Source organism: Dromaius novaehollandiae, chromosome 3 (genome assembly GCF_036370855.1).
Source record: "Dromaius novaehollandiae isolate bDroNov1 chromosome 3, bDroNov1.hap1, whole genome shotgun sequence".
Classification (NCBI taxonomy): Eukaryota; Metazoa; Chordata; class Aves; order Casuariiformes; family Dromaiidae; genus Dromaius; species Dromaius novaehollandiae.
In genome coordinates, this window is record NC_088100.1 from 22,158,387 (window position 1) to 22,178,128 (window position 19,742).

The window sequence follows — 19,742 nt, forward strand, 5'->3', positions numbered from 1 at the left end:
CTTCCTCAGCCTGTCTTTTGGATTTTATTTTCTAGCATATGATCTCCAGTAATGACCAACTTCTGAGACCTTACATAACTTTAAGCAACTGAGGATAACATGTTTAACTTGAACAGTCAAGGTGCATCTACATTAGCAGTTTAGTGAGCAGCATAATTTCTCTTAGGTATGAATGTGCTGTGTATCCACACTCACAGTTACATGGAACACACTTTGTGTGCACAGTGGTTTCTCTCCTGAAATAAGCAGAGAGCTTTATACTGGATTGTGATCCAGAGTGCCCAGTGGGGCACAAAGCAGGGTCACAAAGTTCAGCCTTCAGAGGAAGAATTCAGCAACTCTGAAGTCTTCCTGCTACATGCAAGCAATAATTCTTGAAAATTCTATAGTTCTCTTCTCTTCCTTCAAGGAAATCCCAAATGATCAAGAAGGTAGAGATCAATCACTGGTTTCTGGGCCCTCCAAAAAAATATGAACCAAAGCAGCATCTTGGCAGGTTCATCACTGCAAGCCACTAGCTGACAGATACAAATTTACTCTTGGCCTTTCTACTTCCAAAGAGGACAACTTTCATGAAGTATTTGCCGTATCAATGTAAGTGATATCATACCACCATCACATCCTCAGTTCAGGAGAACCAAACCAACAGCAGCTATCTGACAGTTACCACCTGGACCCTATCAGAGACTACTCCTCTGGTGAACCCAAGCAAGGACCAAGAATTTCACTGGGAGGCTGAACAATACAATGTTAGTATGCAAAGATCACAAGGAAGCTGATCTCTGTAGAGTTCCCTCCTACAGGATCAATGCTGCATTGAGTTAAAAGAATAAATGAAGGCAACAAATTTGAAAAACAGGGATAGAAATCAAGTTTCTGGTACAGCCAGGGAAGTCCATCCCTATTACAATGAGCTGCAGGATAATTTTGTCTGGGAGAATGAAAACAAGGCTACTGCACTATTCAACATACAGTCTCTGGGACCTGCAGCTATCCTGAAATAGGGTCCTGAGAGACTCTCACCTCCTTACTACATTGGGCACTAAAGCAGAGGAAAACAGAGGTCCCTGTTGAGAGACATTTAAAGGCTTTGGAAAAAAAAAAAAAAAAAAAAAGAGAGAGAGATGATTCACCAGCATTCCAAATGAGAACATCCTAATACCCTGAAGTCTCAACATGCGAATGCTGAAAGAGAAGTGATTTGGTAATATTAGAGCTCTGACTTCAACTCGATACAGGATGGCACTGGGAGGGAGATGGTAATTCCTGTGGTTCATGACTTCAGGAAGATTGCCTATCTATTGCTAGTGGTGAAAGCCTAGACCAGACCATTTAGCAAAAGATCTCTGCCTACATCTTTCCCCTAGCAACAGCTAATGACATACTAAAGCCATGTTTCCATGTAGTTGCAGCAGTGACTTAATGGATAGGGGGAAAGGAAGGTACAGCAGCTGTTTATTATGATCATACAGTTAATTTGCTTCTATTAGGACATCGGTCAATCAGTTTCTTTTCCTACCCCTGTGTGACTGTGTTACCCATACTCATATAAATGCATAATCTGGCAATACATTAGGAGGGTCTGTTCTGAAACCATAGACAGACAGTGCTGTTAAACAAGGTAAAATTTAATTCCACTCCAGCAAAAAACAGCAGTAACAAGAAAAGGATGCTACAAGACTGCAAAAGGGTGAATGTTGAAGGTGCTGTTCTGCATGCTGCTGTGCATGGGGCCAAGCACACAGATCAGCACTAGCCTGTAATTGATAACACAGGCTCTGGAATATATTTCCAGCAGTGCCCCAGGTGTTAACATATTTTGTCACTGTCCTTGATCTGCTGTGTTTTCTCCTTGCTCACTTTGTATTTTCCATTATGTAGTCAAAAGGCACCACAGGGGAGAGAAAGAATTTTTAGCATAAATGGCTACTACCTTTCTTGCAGGCAGTACTTTTTATGGTACAAGTGGTGACTGGAAGGACCGGACACAGAAAGTAAAATGGAAGGAGGGAGATGGAAGAGTAGATCTCCAGTTGAGGAATACTTTTCCAGAAAGCAGGGGTGGGAGACAGTTCACTGGGAAGATATATTCCTTGCCGAATTTCTCTATTTCAATGGAACATGAGTTGATAGCAGGCCAGAGCATGACCCAGTGAGGCATGGGAATGTAAGTAAACTACAGTTTCAGCAAACATTCAAGGTAGTCAACTTTTGCTGGACCTGATACTTTCCAACACAGAGATTCCACCCCAGTCAGGGATGTGAAGGCTGGGGGCAGACTTGGCTACAGTGACCATGGAGTGTGGTGGAGTTCAGCAGGAGGAAACAAGGGAAGTCACAGGATCACAACTCTGGACTTCAGAACAGACTTCAGCCTGTTCAGGGATTTGCTTTGTAGAAAGGTCCTAGACAGCTAGATGATTATCAGGATCTTGTCCTCCATGTTCACAAATGGTCCATCCCAACAAGCAGGAAATCAGGCAAAGGTGACAGGAGGCCTGTGCAGATAAAGAAAGAGATCCTGAAAAATCTCAAACATAAAAAGGAAGCGTACAAGAAGTGGAAGGAGGCACAGGTGACCCACAAGGAATATAGAGACATTGTCTGAGTGCACACAGATAGGATTAAGAAAGCCAAAGCCCATTTGGCATTGAATCCAGCAAGGGATGTGAAGGGCAACAAGGGCTGCTATAGGTGTACCAACAGCACTAGGGAAAAATGTGGCCCACTGCTGAACGGAGCAAGGGACCTGGTAAAAAGGACAAATAGAAGGCTGAGGTACAATGCCTTATTCGCCTTATTCTTTATTGGTGGACTTGCCTTCAGGAATCCCAGACCATGGCATCTGTGGGAGAGCCTGGAGCAAGGAAGACCCTTGGTAGAGAAGGATCAGGTTAGGGAGCATTTAATCAAACAGGATGTACACAAGTCCATGGGATCTGACAGAATGCACCCATGAGTGCTGAGGGAGCTGGTCAATGTCACTGCAAGGGCACTTTCAGTTCTCTTTGAAAGGTCTTAGCTATCAGTAGAGGCTCCTGATGGCTGGAAGAAAGCTAATGTCATCCCTATCTTCAAGAAGGGGAAGAAGGCAGACTGCCCCAGGGAATTACAGGCCACTCAGCCTCACCTCAATCCTTGGGAAGGTGATAGAGCAAATAATCATTGAAACCACTACCAAACATATGAAGGACAAGAAGGTGATTGGGAGAAAACAACATGAATTTACGAATGAGCAATCATGCTTGACCAATTCAATAGCCTTCTACGATGAAATGATTAGCTCAGTGGGCAAGGGAAGAGCAGTGGTTATTGTTTATCTTGACTTCAGCATGGCTTTTGACACTGTCTCCCATCACATCATGTGAAGTATGGACTAGATAAGTGAGCTGCACTGAAAACTTGTGGAACTGCCGGGCTCAGAGAGTTGCGATCAGCAGCACAAAGTCCAGCTGGAGGCAAGCAACTAGTGGTGTACCCCCAGAGTCAATGATGGGGCCAATAGTGTTTAACATCTTCATTAATGTCCTGGACAATGGGACAGAGTGCACCCTCAGGAAGTTAGCAGATGATACAAAACTGGGAGAAGTGGCTGATACACCAGAGGGCTGTGCTGCCATTCAGAGGGACCTTGACAGGCTGGAGAAATGGGCAGAGAGGAACTTCATGAAGTTCAATAAAGGGAAGTGCAGAGTCGTGCCCCTGGGTAGGAATAGCCCCATGTAGCACCACAGGCTGGGGGCCAACCTGCTGGAAAGCAAATTGGTTGATATTGCCAAGCTCCAGAAGTGAGTATCCATCCCAGTGAGCAGGAAGTTGAGCAAAGGGAGCAGGAGACCTGCCTGGATGAACAAGGAGCTCCTGGCCAAACTGCAGCCCAGGAAGGATGTGTTCAGAGGGTGGAAGGAGGCACAAGTCACCTGGGAGGAAGATAGGGACATTGTTGGAGCATTCAGGGCTAGGGCTGGGAAGGTCACCTGGGGTTGAATCTGGCAAGGGATGTGAAGGACAACAAGAAGGGCTTCTCTGAAGACATCTGTAACCAAAGGAAGACTAGGGGAAATGTGGTTGTGCTGCCAAAAGGGACAGGGGCTCTGGTGCCAAAGGGCACAGAAAAGACTGAGATACTACACGCCTTCTTCGCCTCAGTCTTTGCTGGTAAGAGTGGCCCTCAGCAGTCCCAGGCCCCAGAGACCAGGAGGAAAGTCTGCAGAAAGGCTTTCCCTTGGTGCAGGAGGATCGGCTTAGGGATTACTGAAGCAAACTCCAGGCCTGGTCAGCCTCCTCTCAATGCCTGGCACAGTGATGGAGCAGCTGCTGCTTGATACCATTTCTAAGCACATTAGGGGGAAGAAGGTGATCAGGAGCAGTCAGCATGGCTTCACAAAGTGGAAATCATGCTTAACCAACCTGATAGTTTTCCCCGATAGCATGACTGGCTGGGTGGAGGAGGGGAGCAGTGGCTGTTGTCTCCCTTGACTTCAGGAAGGCTTTCCACGCTGTCTCTCATGACATCCTCACAGGCAAGCTGAGCAAGTAGGGGCTGCATGAGCAGATGGTGAGCTGGATTGACAAGTGGCTGAATGGCAGAGCTCTGAGGATTATGATCAGTGGCACAAAGTCTAGGTGGAGGCCTGTAGCTAGTGGTGAACCCCAGGGCTGAAAGCTGGCTCCAATCCTGTTCCACTTGTTCATCAATGACCTGGATGAAGGGACAGAGTGCACCTCAGCAAGTTTGCTGATGATACAAAACTGAGAGGAGTGTCTGACGCACCAGAGGGCTGTGCTGCCATTCAGAGGGACCTTGACAGGCTGGAGAAATGGGCAGAGAGGAACTTCATGAAGTTCCATAAAGGGAAGTGCAGAGTCCTGCCCCTGGGCAGGAATAGCCCCATGTAGCACCACAGGCTGGGGGCCAACCTGCTGGAAAGCAGCTCTGCAGAGAAGGACCTGGGAGTCCTGGTAGCCTGCAAGGTGCCCTTGTGGCAAAAAAGGCCAATGGTATTGTGGGCTGCATTAGGAGGAGCACTGACATCGTGGAGGTGATCCTTGCCCTCAGCCCAGGGGAGGCCACAGCTGGAGTGCTGGGTCCAGTCCTGGACTCCCCAATACAAGAGAGATGTGGAGCTCCTGTAATGAGCCCAGTGAAGGGCTACTAAGATGATGAAGGGATGGGAGCATCTCTCATATGAGGAAAGGCTGAGAGAGCTGGGACTGTTCAGCCTGGGGAAGAGAAGGCTTGGAAGGATCTTATCAGTGCATATAAATATCTGAAGGGAGAGTGTAAAGAGGATGGGGCCAGAGTCTTTTCAGTGGTGTCCGATGATAGGATGAGGGGCAATGGGTACAAACTGAAACACAGGCAATTCCATCCATCAAGGAAAAACTTCTTTATTGTGGGGGTGACTGAGCACTGGCACAGGTTGCCCAGAGAGGCTTTTCACGCCATGAAAAGAAAGCAGACTGACAGGGCAAGTCTTCAAGGAAAGAGATGGCAGAAGACAGAAGTTCTCTGTGGATGAGGGGTAAATCTCTTATGAGGCCTGTTGACATTCAGGTCTTGTTTAATCGTGGTGTTTCTTGAACCTGAACCACTTGAATCCTAGGTGTCCTGGGAACAACTGCAGTCGGAAAATATCCCACCTGCCATGCCTGGGTGCTCCCTGTCTCGAAAGCTGCTTCTGCAGCAGCATTACCTCTTGGTAACTTCTCTCCCACCTGACTGGTACCTGCTGTTCTCTGGGGGTGGCCCTGGATTCCCAGGCAGAGAGGCATTTCTTCCCCAAATCTTGCTTGCAGTCTCTGGCAACAGCAAGAGCAGTGGTCCCACTCCTCAGGCACTTCCCCTCCTGCTATGCAGCTATGCCAGGCCATCCAAAGAGACCTGCCGTGCCTGCAGAATTGTATAAAAGGAGCTGTAATACCTGTAGTGCCCATGTGTTTTTCAAGCAGAGACAAGGAGCAGTCAAATAGTCCTGCAGAAAAGTATTTTATTTTCCTTTTTCTCTTTTTCCTTTTTCTGTTTTCTTTCCTTGTTTCTTTTTCCTTTTTCTTCCCTCTTTCCCTTCCTGTTTTTTCCTTTCCCTTGTTTTCTTCCCCATTTTACTTTCCTCTTTTTCCTTATTTGACTTTTCCTTTTCTTTTTTCTTCTTCCTTTCCTTTTTTCTTTCCTTTTTTCTTTTTTCTATCATTTTTCTTTTTTTCTATTTGTATTTCCTTTGTTGCTTTTTTCTTTTTCTTTTTTATCTTTTTTCTTTTTCTTTCCCTGTTTCTTTCACTATTGTTTTTTCCTTTTTCCTTCCTGTTTTTTGTTCTTCTTTCCTTTTTCTTCTTTTCTTTCCTTTCCTTCCCACTTTCTCCTTCCCCCTTTTTCCTTCCCCTTTTTTCTTCTTTCCTTCTTTTTCATGTTGTCTTTTTTCATTCATTTTTATTTCCTTTTTTGTTTTCATTCTTCTCTTTTTCTTTCTCCTTTTTTTCTTTCCTTGTTTTCTTTCCTTTTTCTTCCCTTTTTTTTTTCCTTCCTGGTTTTCCCTATTTTCTCTTTCTCTTTTTCTCTTCCCCATTTTCTTCCCCTTTTTCCTTTCCTTGTTTTCCTATCTCTCCTTGTTTTTCTCTTTCTTCTTTGTTTTTCTTTCCTTTTCCCCTTTTTATTTTCTTTTTTCATCCCTTTATTCTTTCCCTATTCTTTCCCTGTATTCTTCCCATTTGCCTTCCTTTCTCTCATTTATCTTTTCTTTCTTCTCTCCTTACTTTTCTTTCCTTGCTTTTTTCCCATCCTTTTATTCTTTTCTTATTCTTCCCCTATTTTTTCCTCCTTTTGTCTTTCCTTGTTTCTGTGCTTTCCTTTTTTCTTTCCTTCATTTTCATTTTTTCTTTATATGCTTTTATTTTTTTCTCTTATTTTTAATGGTGTTTCTTGTTTCCCTCCTTTTTTTGCTTTCCTTTTTGCTTCCCCTTTTCCTTTTTTGCCTCTTTTTGCTTCCCTTTTTTGCTTTCCTTTCCTTTTTTCTTTCATTTTTCTTTTCAATTTTCTTTATTTTTTCCATTTTTATTTCGTTTCCTTTCATTTTTTTCTTTAGTTTTATTTCCTTTCCTTTTTTCCTTCTTTATTTTGTGTTCTTCTTTCCTAGATTTTAATTCTTTTATTTCTTTTTGTTTGCCTTTTTGCTTCCCTTTATCTGCTTTTTACTCTCTTATTTTTCCTTTCTTTCCTCTTTTCATTTCTTTTTCAATTTTTCCATTTTTTCCTTTTCTTCCTTCCTTCCTTCCTCTTTTTCTTTCATTTTTTTCCTTATATGCTTTCATTTTTTCCCTTATTTTTTGTGGTCTCTTTCCTTGTTTTCCTCTTTTTTTGCTTCCCTTTTTTTGCTTTTCTTTCTTTCTTTCTTTTTCTTCATCTTTTTCTTTTATTTCTTTCAGTTTTCTCTTTCCTTTCCTTTTTTCCATTTTTTATTTTTTTCTTTCTTTTTGGTTTTCATTTTCCTTTTTTTCCTTCTTTATGTCTGTGTTCTTCTTTCCTAGCTTTTTAATTCCTTTCCTTTTTTACTTTTTTCCTTGCCTTTTTCTTTCATTTATTTTCTTTCCCTGTTTGCTTTTTTCCTTTTTTCTTTCTTTTCATTCCTTTTTTCCCTTTTCCCATGTTTTCTTTTTTTCCTTTTATCTTTCCTTCTTTCTTGCCTTCCTTTCCTTTTTTCTTTCCTTTTTAGTCTCCTGCTTCTTTCCTTTTTTACTTTCCTTTTTTCCTTTCCTTTTTCTTTCTATATTTTGCTCATTTTCCCTATTTTTCCTTTCCCCTTTTCCTTCCCCTTCCTTGATTTTTTCTCTCTTCCTTCCCCTTTTCCTTCCCTGTTTTTTCCTTCCCCTTTTCCTTCCCTGTTTTTTCTTCCATTTTCCCTGTTTTCTTTTTCTTCCCTTTTTCTTCCCCTCTTCTTTCCTTTTTCTTTCCTTGTTTCTTTTTCCTTCCTTGATTGTTCCTCTTTTCTTTCCTCTTTTCCTCCCCTTTTTCTTTCCTTTTTTTTTTCCCTGTTTTGCCCAAATGGGGGGCAGGTTTAGCTGTTTAAAACAAGAATCCAGAATGTTTCCTTGCAGGTTTTATGTCATCTTGGCTCATACAAATAAGTCAGAAGCTCCTGAGTCTTTCACCTCAGCCTGTCCAGTTGTTCAGACTACAAGCACCTCCAAACAGGTGATTCTGACTTGATCCATGCCCACAATGACCTTGTCGGGCTTTGATGGCTCCTGACCCAGGTTCAGCATGCAATACGAATGCTGGTGACTGCTCAGATGGTTCTCGCTGCCCAGAAGCAGAAAGAGGGAATGGCAGCAGATCCCAGGGGGCTTATGGAGGAGACATGGAAAGCAGGACAGGAGCTCTGCAGGGAGCGTCTGGAGGATGTTTGGAGTGGAGCGCCATCGGATAATTGCATAGGCAAGATGGCAGGCTGTTCTCCCAGTGCCTCCTTCTCCAAGCTCACCTGTTGCTGCTCAACAGCAACATTATCTGCACTTCTGCTCTGTTTCTGGTGCCTTCTGCTGCCCTCCGAGGGGTCCTGGAAGGACAGGGATGGCTCTGAGATGCTCCTTTGCATTATATTAATGTCAGTTTTCAAATGAGGCAGTGGAGGGGCAGAGACACATGTTGCATATGTCCTGCTCCCGCTGGGGCTTCTCCCTCTGGGCTGCTGCGTCTCAGAGCTTGGGGAGCTGCATCCAGCTTCAGGCTCTGGATTGTTGTGGGCAGAAGCATCCTCCTGAGCAGCACCTGGGTGTCCTGTAGGCACAAAGAGCCAGTTAGGTAGTTTGTACTGGCCCTCTGAAGAGAAAAGGGGACTTTTGCAGTGGCACCACGCAGCCTGGGCAGATGGCAAGCTGCGGCCTTAACACCTATGGATGTGAGGGGCAGTTCAGGAGACACAAATACCCCTGGGGGCAATATCCTGCACAGGGGGAGAGCTCTAGCCCATAGTGAGCAAGGCTCTGCAGAGCAGAGCTCTACAGATGTTTAACAGCTGGGATGCAGTTTGTGGTGTGAGGAAGGTCATTCTGAACTTCCAGAAAAGTGTTGCAGGGGGAAGGCACTGCCGGAAGGTATTGAACCCTCCACACCTCTCTGCATTGCCACAGACATCTTCCCACAGCCAGCTCAAGACCTGCAACCAGCAGCCCTGGGCAGTGCCAATCCCCAGTGCAGCCTCCTACCTGCGGAGCTGCCGGTGTGCTCGGGACACTCCTCAGCAGAGGGTCTGCAAGCCAAGGCCATGTCCCGCCCAAATATTGCTGTGCAGTTGTCAATGAGGAACTCCACCAGCACCAGCACCTGCACACGGAAAACCATGGGTGTCAGTGCAAGAGGCAGAAAATGTGCTCATGAGTCTTGCTGCTCCTGACTGACATTTCTCTAGTGAAAGCTGTAGCTCTGTGGCTGCAGCTCCATTAGGAGATCTGCCTGTCACATATTGCAGATAGCCCAGCTGAGGGGCATCCCCCATGCTCCCAGGTGCTGCTGCTGCATTTAGCTGTTGCAATAGCCATGGGATCTGTGGGGATGGCTCAGCTGTGCCCCGGTGGGGGGAGCTAGCTGGTGAGTTCAACATACCTTGTCATTCATCTCTTTCTGGACTTGCAGTGGGAGTGTGCTGTCCGTGCCTGGGCTCAGCATGTTGGGCCCAAAGCAGATGGCAAGGTTGTGGGAGTTCATCCTGCTGGTCTCTGCGTTCTGGCTAATGTGATGGAGCACAGCCAGCACGGGCTTGAGCAAGAGACGATTTGGCTGGGGCAGCTGGTCAGCCACCCTGTGTGAACACAAACACAACAAGCCATGACTTGAGGGGGCAGTGGCCACTGCCTCTTGCCGTGAGCAAGTCTCAAGTAAACTCCCACAAACGGTGCCTTCTCCAAAGAGAGCAACGCCTGTGCTTACTTTCACTACTTTACACAAGTCCTATCAAGAAACCCCCAGCGGTAGCTGGGTATATGGTTAAGTGCAAGATCTGGAATGACCAGATCTTGACTGAAAGGCGAGCGTTTGAGCACAGTGCCTGCTTTTCAGTAGATGGACAGTGTGAATGAAGGTAAGGTTGTCAGGAAACATCACAGGAAGCCTTGCAAAGGCCCATGAAAGCCTGTGCCTGTGTTGTGAAGTATCAGTACTAGCAAGCTGATAGAAATGGCAGGTTTTTCCATGCGACTCCCCATTTTTGGAGAAGGCCCCGGCCTCTCTCAGCCGCTCCAGAACACTATGACTGGCTACAACACTCACTCTTTCAATTCTTCAATCTTTTCTTCCCTGCTTGGCTTCTCCAGAGCCAGCATCCACTTCTCGTACAGGGCCGCTGACAGGAGTTGGGAGGGGATATTGCGGAGGAAGTCCTGCAAGGCCAAGATATGGAGATGAGGCTTTGGACACCACGCCTGAGCCCACAGGGAGCACCCCCAGCACTTGGGCACCCAAGGAGGCAGCTTGCTTTGAGCTACCTGCTCTCGAAGGTGCTCACGGCCACTGGCAGAGCAGTGGGCTGCACAGGTCCCTGCCCTGCTTGAACATGCCTGTATGAGTGCAGTAACAGGCCCTGGTGCCTGTCAGCCTGGAGTCCACCCAGAAATCTCAGTCTTCCTCCCTGAGGAGGGTGCTGGGGAGGAGGAGGCGGAGGAGGAGGAGGAGGAAGGGAGTTTCCCGTGGGCAGGCAGGAAATCAGTGGCAGAACAAGGGGGACTGAAAACCGGATGGAAAACACAAATGCCAAACTTTCCCAAGTCCAAAAACATGCCGTTTGGCTTCACTAGGGTATCAGCTTTGAGTCCCCCCTGGGACCATCCAGGCACTTGAGTGGGCCCCTGCAGGTTCGCAGTGTCCTCTCAGAGCTGCAAGGCAGAAGAATTCACCTTCAAGACTACCGCCAAGAGGTGCACAGGTTTGCTGTCCAAGTCAACGGTGTCCCCTTTGTCGAGGGCCTCCTTCAAGTCCCTGCGCTCTGTCTCACTGGCAGCTTTGTGAAATATCCCCTCAGTGGCAGGCCCTTCTCTGTACAGTATGGCCAGGAGATCCTGCAGGAGAAAGCAGATAGGGGTGGCAGAAGAGTTCCTTGGGTGAAGAAAGGCCCTTTAGCCTTAGGGGAGCATTTGCTGGAGACAGAAGCAAGTTTTTGCCTGGGAGGCGCACTCTGCTTTGCTTGGGTTTGCATCTAGTTCTCACTGCCGGTAGGTTACACAGGCAGAAACTTGGCCAAGTAACCCCAAGCCACCCTCTTGAGCACCTTCTTCAGGGAAACCCAGAAATCGCCATCTGTTCATGCTGCTGAGAGCTTCCTTTCAATGACTTCTGCAAGGCCACCAACATGCCCCTTAGGGAGCAGACCTGCTTCTCCTCTTCCTGCTCTGGGGTTGTCTCCACTCCAAAGTTACTTCCCGCAGCAGCTGCGTGGGCCGCACAAACCCGCAGACTTGACCCCTTTGACTTGCACAATCAGACCTGACCTTCAGGCCTTGCCAGTGAGAAGTGAGCATGGAGGGCAACCCCCCAAATCCCTTGTCTCCACAGAGCCACAGCCCAAGTGCTGGCGATGCTGCCGTGACACAGCCGGGAGCAGGGTAACTGCATAGCCAGGCTGGCTTACCTGGACTGGCTGGGGCAGGGTCTTCTCTTCCCCACAAAGACTTGCCAGAGGCTGCCCAAAGAGGGGGCTCTTGAGGCCAGAGTCTGGCTGCCCTGGGCAGTCCCCGTTGGCCGAGGTTAATCTCTGAGCAAACGGCCACAGGATCAACCTCTTCCTTTTCTTAGTCCCACCCGCTGCAAGCAAGAGGAAAGCAAAGAGCAGGTGAAAAAAGCCAGAGGAAAATTGTCTGTGTGCAGTGCCGTGTGATGCCGAATGCAGAGCAGAGCCGTGTGTTGAAACAGTGACTCTGACTCTCCGGGGGAAACTGGGAGATAGCTAAGGGCTTCCTGAGGAAAGAACCACCACAGCTGTAAAAGTGTGACCACCCCTCTGAGCACACCAGCTTTCCTGCTTTTTTCACCTTCTAGTGACTGTTTCCTCTGAGAAAGTAGGAGCACACAGGGCACAGAAAGAGCTGCGGGGTGTTTGTCATGTGCAGAGGTTTGGGGCATGGCAGAGGTTTCTGGGACCATCGTAAGGCAGATGCGTCGCTTGGACAGCTTGCAGTGGCGGCAGTTTTGGCTACGCAGTCTGAGCGTGCCCCATCCAAGGTCTGGCAAGAGGGGCAGGAGGGGCTCCTGCTTTGGAGCTGCTGTCAAGCGCTATGTGAGAAGGCAGCTGCTCAGCTTCTCTTTCCAACTCACCAGGCGAGTGGCAGAGTCCCTCCTCAGGAGCTGATGGGACCAAGACGGGGCATTGCTTGGTGCCAGCCTGCAAGAAACATGTTCAGATTACAGGGCCACCCCGCAGCAGCAAGGGCCGGAGTGTCGCTGCAGCAGCGCAGAAATGTGTGAGCAGCTCCAGGGACAATCCTGAGGTCATCAGACGCCTGTGGAGGAGGTGCTTGGGTGTGGGAATGGCGCTGCCTCTCTGCCCAACACAGGTGCTGGGGGCACAGGCTGCTGCTGCAGCCAGCCACCCCACTTGACCCTGCAGACCACAGCCCCCAGGCAGTTTTGGGGTGCTGGTGGATGTCAAGAAGGCGCAGCCCTCCTGCGCTGCCCCCACACTAAGCAACTCCTCCCAGACCTCCCCGTGAGGCAGCTGGTGTCTTGAGGGCTTCCGTCCCCGCCACCTTCCCTCCTGAAACTCAGACACCTCCCGCCAGCACCTGGCAAGGGCCGGGGCGGAGCGAGCCCCTGATCTCCGCCGGAATCAACGTCTCCACGGTCCGGGCACTCAGCGACACCGGCTAGGCAAGAGAGCAAAGAGCCAACGTGAGCAGCTGGTAGCAGGGGCTGCTGCCAAAAGCCCCGTGGTGCTCTACGCAGAGCAGAAACCCCAGGGACACTTACGAGGTTGTAGGAGCCAATGACCTTCACAAGGAGCCGAAGGGAGGCCAGGCAGGTGACGCGGGTCTCCTGGGCTCCTCGGCTTTGCCTGGGCACAGGGCAGGCACAAAGGCAGAGCTCAGTCATAGCCAGCCCTCGCTGCTCGCTCCCCTGACACCAGCCCAGCGCCTCCACACCACCCTCACACAGCAGACCTTCCCACAGCGCTCGCTGGCAGCACCGCTCTGCAACACCCCCGGGTCTGCTGCCTCCGGGCCTCCTCCGTATGGAAATAGGAAGTGGCAGCTTGGGGTCCCAATCCATGCAAGCAAGGAGCTGAGGTGACAGCTCCACGGCCTTGCTGTTCACGTGCCCTCACAAGGTGAAGCACCTCCTGCCGCTCTGCCCAGGAGCTGCCCTGCGCAGAGGGTGTCCCGTTCCCCCACCTCCACCGCTGCATTGCTGGGGGCAGCTCCCCTGGGAGCTCTCCACTGCCTGCAGCCTTGACGCCAGCTGCTGGCAGGCTGAATTCCCCAGCAGGGCTCACCTGAGGATGGCACTGAGCCACAGCTCCTTCACCTCCTGCGACCTGCGGCAAAGAGGAGAAACAGCCTCAGAGCCCGCTGCTCCTCCTCCCTCCTCTGCAGAGGCAGAGGCCCCCAGGCACATCTTGCCCGCTTGGCCCTGCTCCACACGGCCAGACACCAAAGCCCCCACTCGGTGTCCCCTGCTCGGTGTCCCCCAGGTGAGCAGAGCTGCAGGGACGTGGCAGGGGCGGGTGCCTTGTGCACACCTGGAGCTGCTGGTGGGTGCATCTGAAACCCAAGCGGGGCCTCTACTTTCTCTCCCCACAGCCTGAGCTGAGCCCCAGCAAGCCCACAGAGACCTGAAGGCCAGCACAGTGCTCTTTACCCCCCAGAACAGTCCTGGACGTGTCCCCAAGACTCACCGGAAAGTGACCACGCAGAAGTCACCGGGCCACACGAGGACGAGGGTATTGGCATATTTCAGGCCAAAAACCTCCTCCTCATCTTCCCACTCGCACGCCACCTCATCCTTCCGACACAGCACCCAGAGCTCGCCGAGACGCACTCGGTGCTTCAGGAGGAAGGTGGAGCCGCATCTGCCGGGGGCAAGAGCAGAGTCTGACTTGGAGATTGTGTCATGGGGGCAGCCCCAGCAGCCCTCCAGGGCAGAGCCATTTCCCAGGGGCAGAGCCTTGAGGCAGCCACCCCAAGGCTCAGGCAGAAGAAAGGAGTTTCAGGCCCAGCGCACACAGAAGGCACTTCCAAAAAGTCGCTGCTGGTCAGCAGTGCCAGCAGGCGCTTCATCAGGGGCTGCGAATCAGGACAGCAAAACCAGGAGCCTGCCCCTTTCCTCTTACACCTCCCTGAATTAAAGGGAAAGGGTGTCCCTACCCGCAGTGCAGGGACACCCATGCAGAGGACTGCAGGTCATTTGGACACAAGTCCTTGTCGGGAGCAAAGGGCATCCACACATCGCATACGCAGTGAGAATAGGCAGAAGGCCTCCTTCTGGGCAGCCTCTGTGGGGATTTGGCTCCTAGAGGATCCAGACCAGCAATATTTGGCAGTATTGCTGTTTGTTGCAGAGAGATGCTGTTCAGTAAGGAACAAATGCAAAGAGTTTGGCCAAAATCCCTTCTCCTGCCCAGCTGTGGGCACCTCCGTTGGCATTTAGGCTGCTGGGAAAGCACGTGCTGCTTTGCTTGTGCAGCCCTGCCAAGGTTAAAATGAGCCAGCCCGTGTCCACTGATGGCCAGGTGCTGTGCAGGCAGCCCCCAGGAGACACTTTCTGCTCCCACGGAAGCAGCTCCGGGGAGGAGCAGTGCCCTGGGGCTGGTGGTAGAGGTGGTAGCAGGAGGAAGGATAGCTGCGGTTGCTAATCTTACTTGAATCTGGCGATGGCGATGGCGTTGGGGAAGAGCAGGATGTGTCTGTCCCTCGTCCTGTGGTGCCGGGTCACCTGCGCCCAGTCACTGAGCAGGAGCTGGGGGCTCCTGCGTGACACAAAGGCGCCAAGCGGCGCCGGGGGCCGGGAAGCTCCCCTGCCCATGAGCCCAAGGCTGGCACCAGGAGCCACGTAGCCAGGGGCCCCGGGCTGTGCCTGCGTGCCAGGAGCGGGGCTGCGAGTGCCCCAGGCGCCGCAGCAGTTGGCCTGGCCCATGGTGCTGCAGCTGGGCAGACGGCTATGGTGTGGCCGTGCCCCACGCCGAGCAGCGCCAGGCACGGGCCAGGCCTGAGCAAGGCTGGGAGCAGTGTCCCCGTGCTGGCAGTGCCGCTGGGCTGGGAGCCTGCGTCTCCCTGCTGCCCTGCGCCGGCACAGCGCCGCACTGGGGCAAGGGGGGGCGCTGGTGACCGTGGCCACCCGGGTGTCACTGCCGCACATTGTGATGCGCCGGCCGGGTCATGGGGCAGAGCTGCGGGTGCGGGCTGGGGGCTGCGGGCACAAAGGGCAGTCTTCTCGGCCGCCCAGCACCTCTTATGACACAGTGACACTGCTGCTGGCTCCCACGATGCCCCCTTTGCTCTCCGCGTCTCAGCCCCACATGCCCAGCGCTGGCTCCTGCCATGGAGAGGGTCTAAGGGACGTGCTCAGAGACGAGCTGCCTTTGTGTGTCCTGGTGGTGGCTGCAGGGAGGCAAATGGTGCCCAGGACAAGGGCGGAGATAGGCTTCATGCTGGAGGAGCTCCCAGCTTCAGCAGCTGGCTCTGTATTGGTGAAAAGCCCCCAGTGCACAGGCCTCCCCACACAGCTGCAACATCGCCTGTCGTTGCTAGCACAGGAGGACTCAAGCTCTGGAAGGGGCAAGCAGCAGGCCCTGTGCACGCTTGAGAACCAGGGCTCAGACAATGCCCCAAATCCCAAGTTTCACGCTTCCTCTGCGGGCAGTCAGCCTAGTGGTCAGCCCCACATTAGTGACCTCCCTCCACTCCAGGTGTCTAAAGGTGGCATCAACATGTGAAGTGGGAATCTCAGCTACAATCCCAGTCTGAGAATGGATTTCAGTTGCCTAAACACTAGCACCAGCATCCACTTGTGATGCCTTCGAAAATTCCTTGCGGTGCCCTGGGATACCCTAATGCCTGTAGACACCCACTTCCAGGCAGCTGAATCCCAGCTTGACTCAGGTCCATCCCAGGAGTCTGCAGAAAGACTCAAAAGACTATGCAGAAGGATTAGGCAGGCTCATGAAAATGCTTGCACACAGGTACTGAAATGTAAGTTCCTACATGTGCAGTCTGCATCTGAGTGCCAGTCCAAATGTCTGTGAAACCTGCCGGGATGGTCTTTCTCAGCCTGCACTGATACTTTGCTCTTGAGTGGATGCCAAAGTGCTTTGGCTGCAAGTTGCTCTCCTAAATCAAGTGGCTGAGATGTGTGTGGCAGAACAAGAGCTCGCACCTGGCTGGTGCACGAGGCTGTGCTGCTCTATCAGGAAATGTGCCATGGCATAGGGCCCGAGAAGGGTAGAGGGATGCAAGAAAGCTGGCTGATATTCAAGGATCCCCTCTGCCAAGCTCCAGAACTGTCCATCCCAGTGAGCAGGATTTTACTGGTAAGATCATCCCTCAGCAGTCCCAGGCCCCAGAGACCAGAGGGAAAGTCTGCAGAAAGTAAGACTTTCCCTTGGTGCAGGAGGAACCGCTTAGGGATCACTGAAGCAAACGGCACATCCACAAGTCCACGGGCCCTGCTTGCATGCACCCACGAGTGCTGAGGAAGCTGACCAATGTCATTGCAAGGTCAGTCTCAAGCCTCTTGGAAAGGTCATGGTGATCAGGAGAGGTGCCTGAGGCCTGAAAGAAAGCCAGTATCAGTCCAATCTTCCAAAAGATGTTTACAGATGTTTACTTCCAAAATGTTTACAGCTTTGCAATTTTTGACATATACTGAATGTACCTTGCATAAGTGCTTAGAATTTGGTTGTCATTTAAACTACATAGTAGTCGTAATTGATAGTTAAAATGTGAATGTGTAATTCACAAGTTTAAGAGCGTCTATATTGCTTTCCATATCTAGAGATCAAACCTTAACTAACTTGCTCTGTTGGTCTGAGCCATTTACTCAAGCTATACTATCACAGCTTTGGACAGCTAGGGATATGCAATAGACAAACACCGGAAAGTGACAGCCACACATAATTAGAGGATCATCAATAGGTGGAGGTGGAGATGCTGGCTTTCTAGCTGTTGGCTGTCTTCTCTGTAGCTGAACTACTCCCCTGTTTTTCCATCCTTCATTCTTGATTCATTACAGGAAGATGATGAACAAGAAATAGCAGATATCATCACAGTACCTCACAGTACCAGAAAACACAATGCAGACATCAAGTTCTGGGACCAAAAGAGATCAAGCCATGAAGGTTGCCTTGCAGTACTACAGCTATGTTGCAACCTAAAAGCTGTGAAGTATGTGCCAGGCACAATGCGATCACTCATTGAAGAAATTTAAAGATACTCAATTTCCATACCATCCTGTGTCATGACACAAGATGGCACTTCTGAGATGAAAAGCAATCAATGCAGCAGTTCTCAGAGAAGAAAACTTCAGAGGAAATCAAACATTTACAGTGAACAGTGAAGAGCAGGACCTAACACGGTCAAGGCTGCTCTTTGCTTTCAGCTAAATTAGGCCTCTTCCAACCTGGACAAGGACCCCAAGAGAAGTAGAAAATGGTTGTTTTGCCAAAACACAGCAGGGCTTTGACAGAATGCTGAAGAGATCTCTGGTGGGTTTAGTGGAATAATTTAATAGGCAGGCATGTTGGTAGGTAGGGAACAAAAAGACATTTGCATTTGAGAGTGCCTGTAAGGTCTGGGAATAGTGAAGGCCTGTAGAGGTCTGAAGCTCTTTTGCATTGAGGAAAATGCCCTGACAGAAACTGGATGAAAGAGAGGAGTTTAATCACAAACCTGAGTTAAGGAAATAAGATTCTGGAAAAAAAAAAAAAAAACATACATTCATTTCACTTTCAGACTAATGCAATATTGTTTAACACAACTAAGAAGCTGATCTTCCTCTATTGTGAAAACATGGAATCAAAATAATTCAGGTTGGAAGTGATGTAAGGAGTTATTTCTAACCTCCTGCTCAAAGCTACATCAGTTGTGAGGGCAGACCAGGTTGCTCTAGGCTTTATCCAACTGAGTCTTGAAAACCTCCAAGGATGGAAGCTGCACAACCTCTCTGGGCAACCTGTTCTACTGCCTGAGTGTCCTCATGGTGAACAAGCTTTTCCTTTTATCCAGCCTGAACCTCTCATTCAATTTATGCCCATTACCTCTCATCCTCCAACCATGCACCACTGTGAAGAGCCTGGCTTCATCTCCTTGGTAACCTCCATGTAGGCATTGGGGGTCTCCTGTTAGTTCCCTCTGAAGCCATTTATTCTCTAGGCTGAACAAGCCCAGCTCCCTCAGCCTTTCCCCATAGGGCAAGTGTTTCAACTCTTAAACACATTGCTGGCCCTCTGCTGAACATGTTCTAGGTTATTATTATCTTCCTTGTATTGGAGGCACCCGAAGCTGGATGCACTATTCCAGATGTGGTCTCATGATTTCTGAATAAAGGTGAAAAATCACCCCCCTTAACCTGCTGGGTATTCTGTTAATACAGTTCAGGAGACTGTTGGCATTCTTTGCTGTCAGGGCACATTGATCGTAATGTTGACCAGGCCCCCCGGGGCTGTCCAGAAGTGCTGCTCTGCAGCCAGTCAGTCCCAGTCTGGATCACTGCAAAATTAGAATTATAGAATAATGTAGGTCAGACTGACAGCAACCTGAGACCAAAGCAAGGTGATGAGTTGTCATCCTGGGAAGTCCAGTCAATGACTCAGGACCAGCAGGGGACCATGCTGGGCATAGGCCCACCTATAATATGGTTGGGACCAGGACTGGGGGCCAAGTCTAAAGATTAGGTGGATCTTCCAGGCCCATGGGCATAGGGTGTGTGGGTAGAGGTCCCAGATAAAGCTAGTCTGGACAAGAATGGCCTATGGTACTCTCGGGGCCATACCATATATGGATGACACTTTGGTACAAGGACAAACTGAAGTCAAAGTACAACAGTACACTGGAGAAGTAATCAGCGTTATGCAAAACACAGGTTTTAAATTAATCATGATAAAACCCCATTAGTAAAATCTGATGCTTAAAAAGGGTCAAGATGAATGGCGCTCAGCGCATCAATGGGTAGAGCTAATTATAAGACTCCCCATTCCCACAGGAGAAGCTGAGTTGCATTCAATTTCGGAATGAACTTTTTGCAAGACTTTATCCCTCTACTTTCAAAAATTGGAAAACCACTAATCAAACTGTTAACTACTTTCTACGCATGTATAGCAGACTACTCGGAGGAAGAGCAGGCCTTGGAGCAGTTGCAGAGAGGAGCAGCCCTTTTCTCCAGAGCAGAACTCTGGAGCAGGCTCCCTGCAAAGCAGGGGATACCAAGAAGTTGGGTATACGTGTCCCTCCTGCCATACATGCTCATCTCCCATCTCTGCCTTGACTGAGACTCTGGTGGAGGGATGCCCCTCTTGCTAGCTTGCTGTCTTTTGACAGCTACCTTCCTCCCTAAGGAAGAAACAGAAGATCACTATTAATCCTTACATTCCCCCCACCACCCATGCTACCTGCCACATGCACCTGGAGAGTCTCAGTTGTACTCACATGCTTAGGATGGCAGAGAGCAGGGTCCAGTGCATTGCCAGACACCTGGACATGTTCATGATTATATCAAGAGACTGCAGAAGAGAAAGGAGACTGGAGGCACAAAAGGAGGTGAAAGTGACTTGGAG

The 19,742-nt window shown here is 49.8% G+C and overlaps 1 protein-coding gene across 1 annotated transcript; it reads right to left on the reverse strand.

Moving 5' to 3' along the window:
• Positions 1 to 9,586: 9,586 nt before the first annotated feature.
• Positions 9,587 to 16,394, reverse strand: LOC135327739 (T-cell activation Rho GTPase-activating protein-like). The gene is made up of 5 exons (XM_064508092.1): positions 16,349 to 16,394; positions 11,613 to 11,785; positions 10,882 to 11,043; positions 10,259 to 10,368; positions 9,587 to 9,791 (listed from the first exon to the last, which is right to left on the reverse strand). Exons 1-5 carry the CDS (start codon positions 16,392 to 16,394, stop codon positions 9,587 to 9,589), a joined length of 696 nt encoding a protein of 231 aa, XP_064364162.1.
• Between the last annotated feature and the right edge of the window lie 3,348 nt (positions 16,395 to 19,742).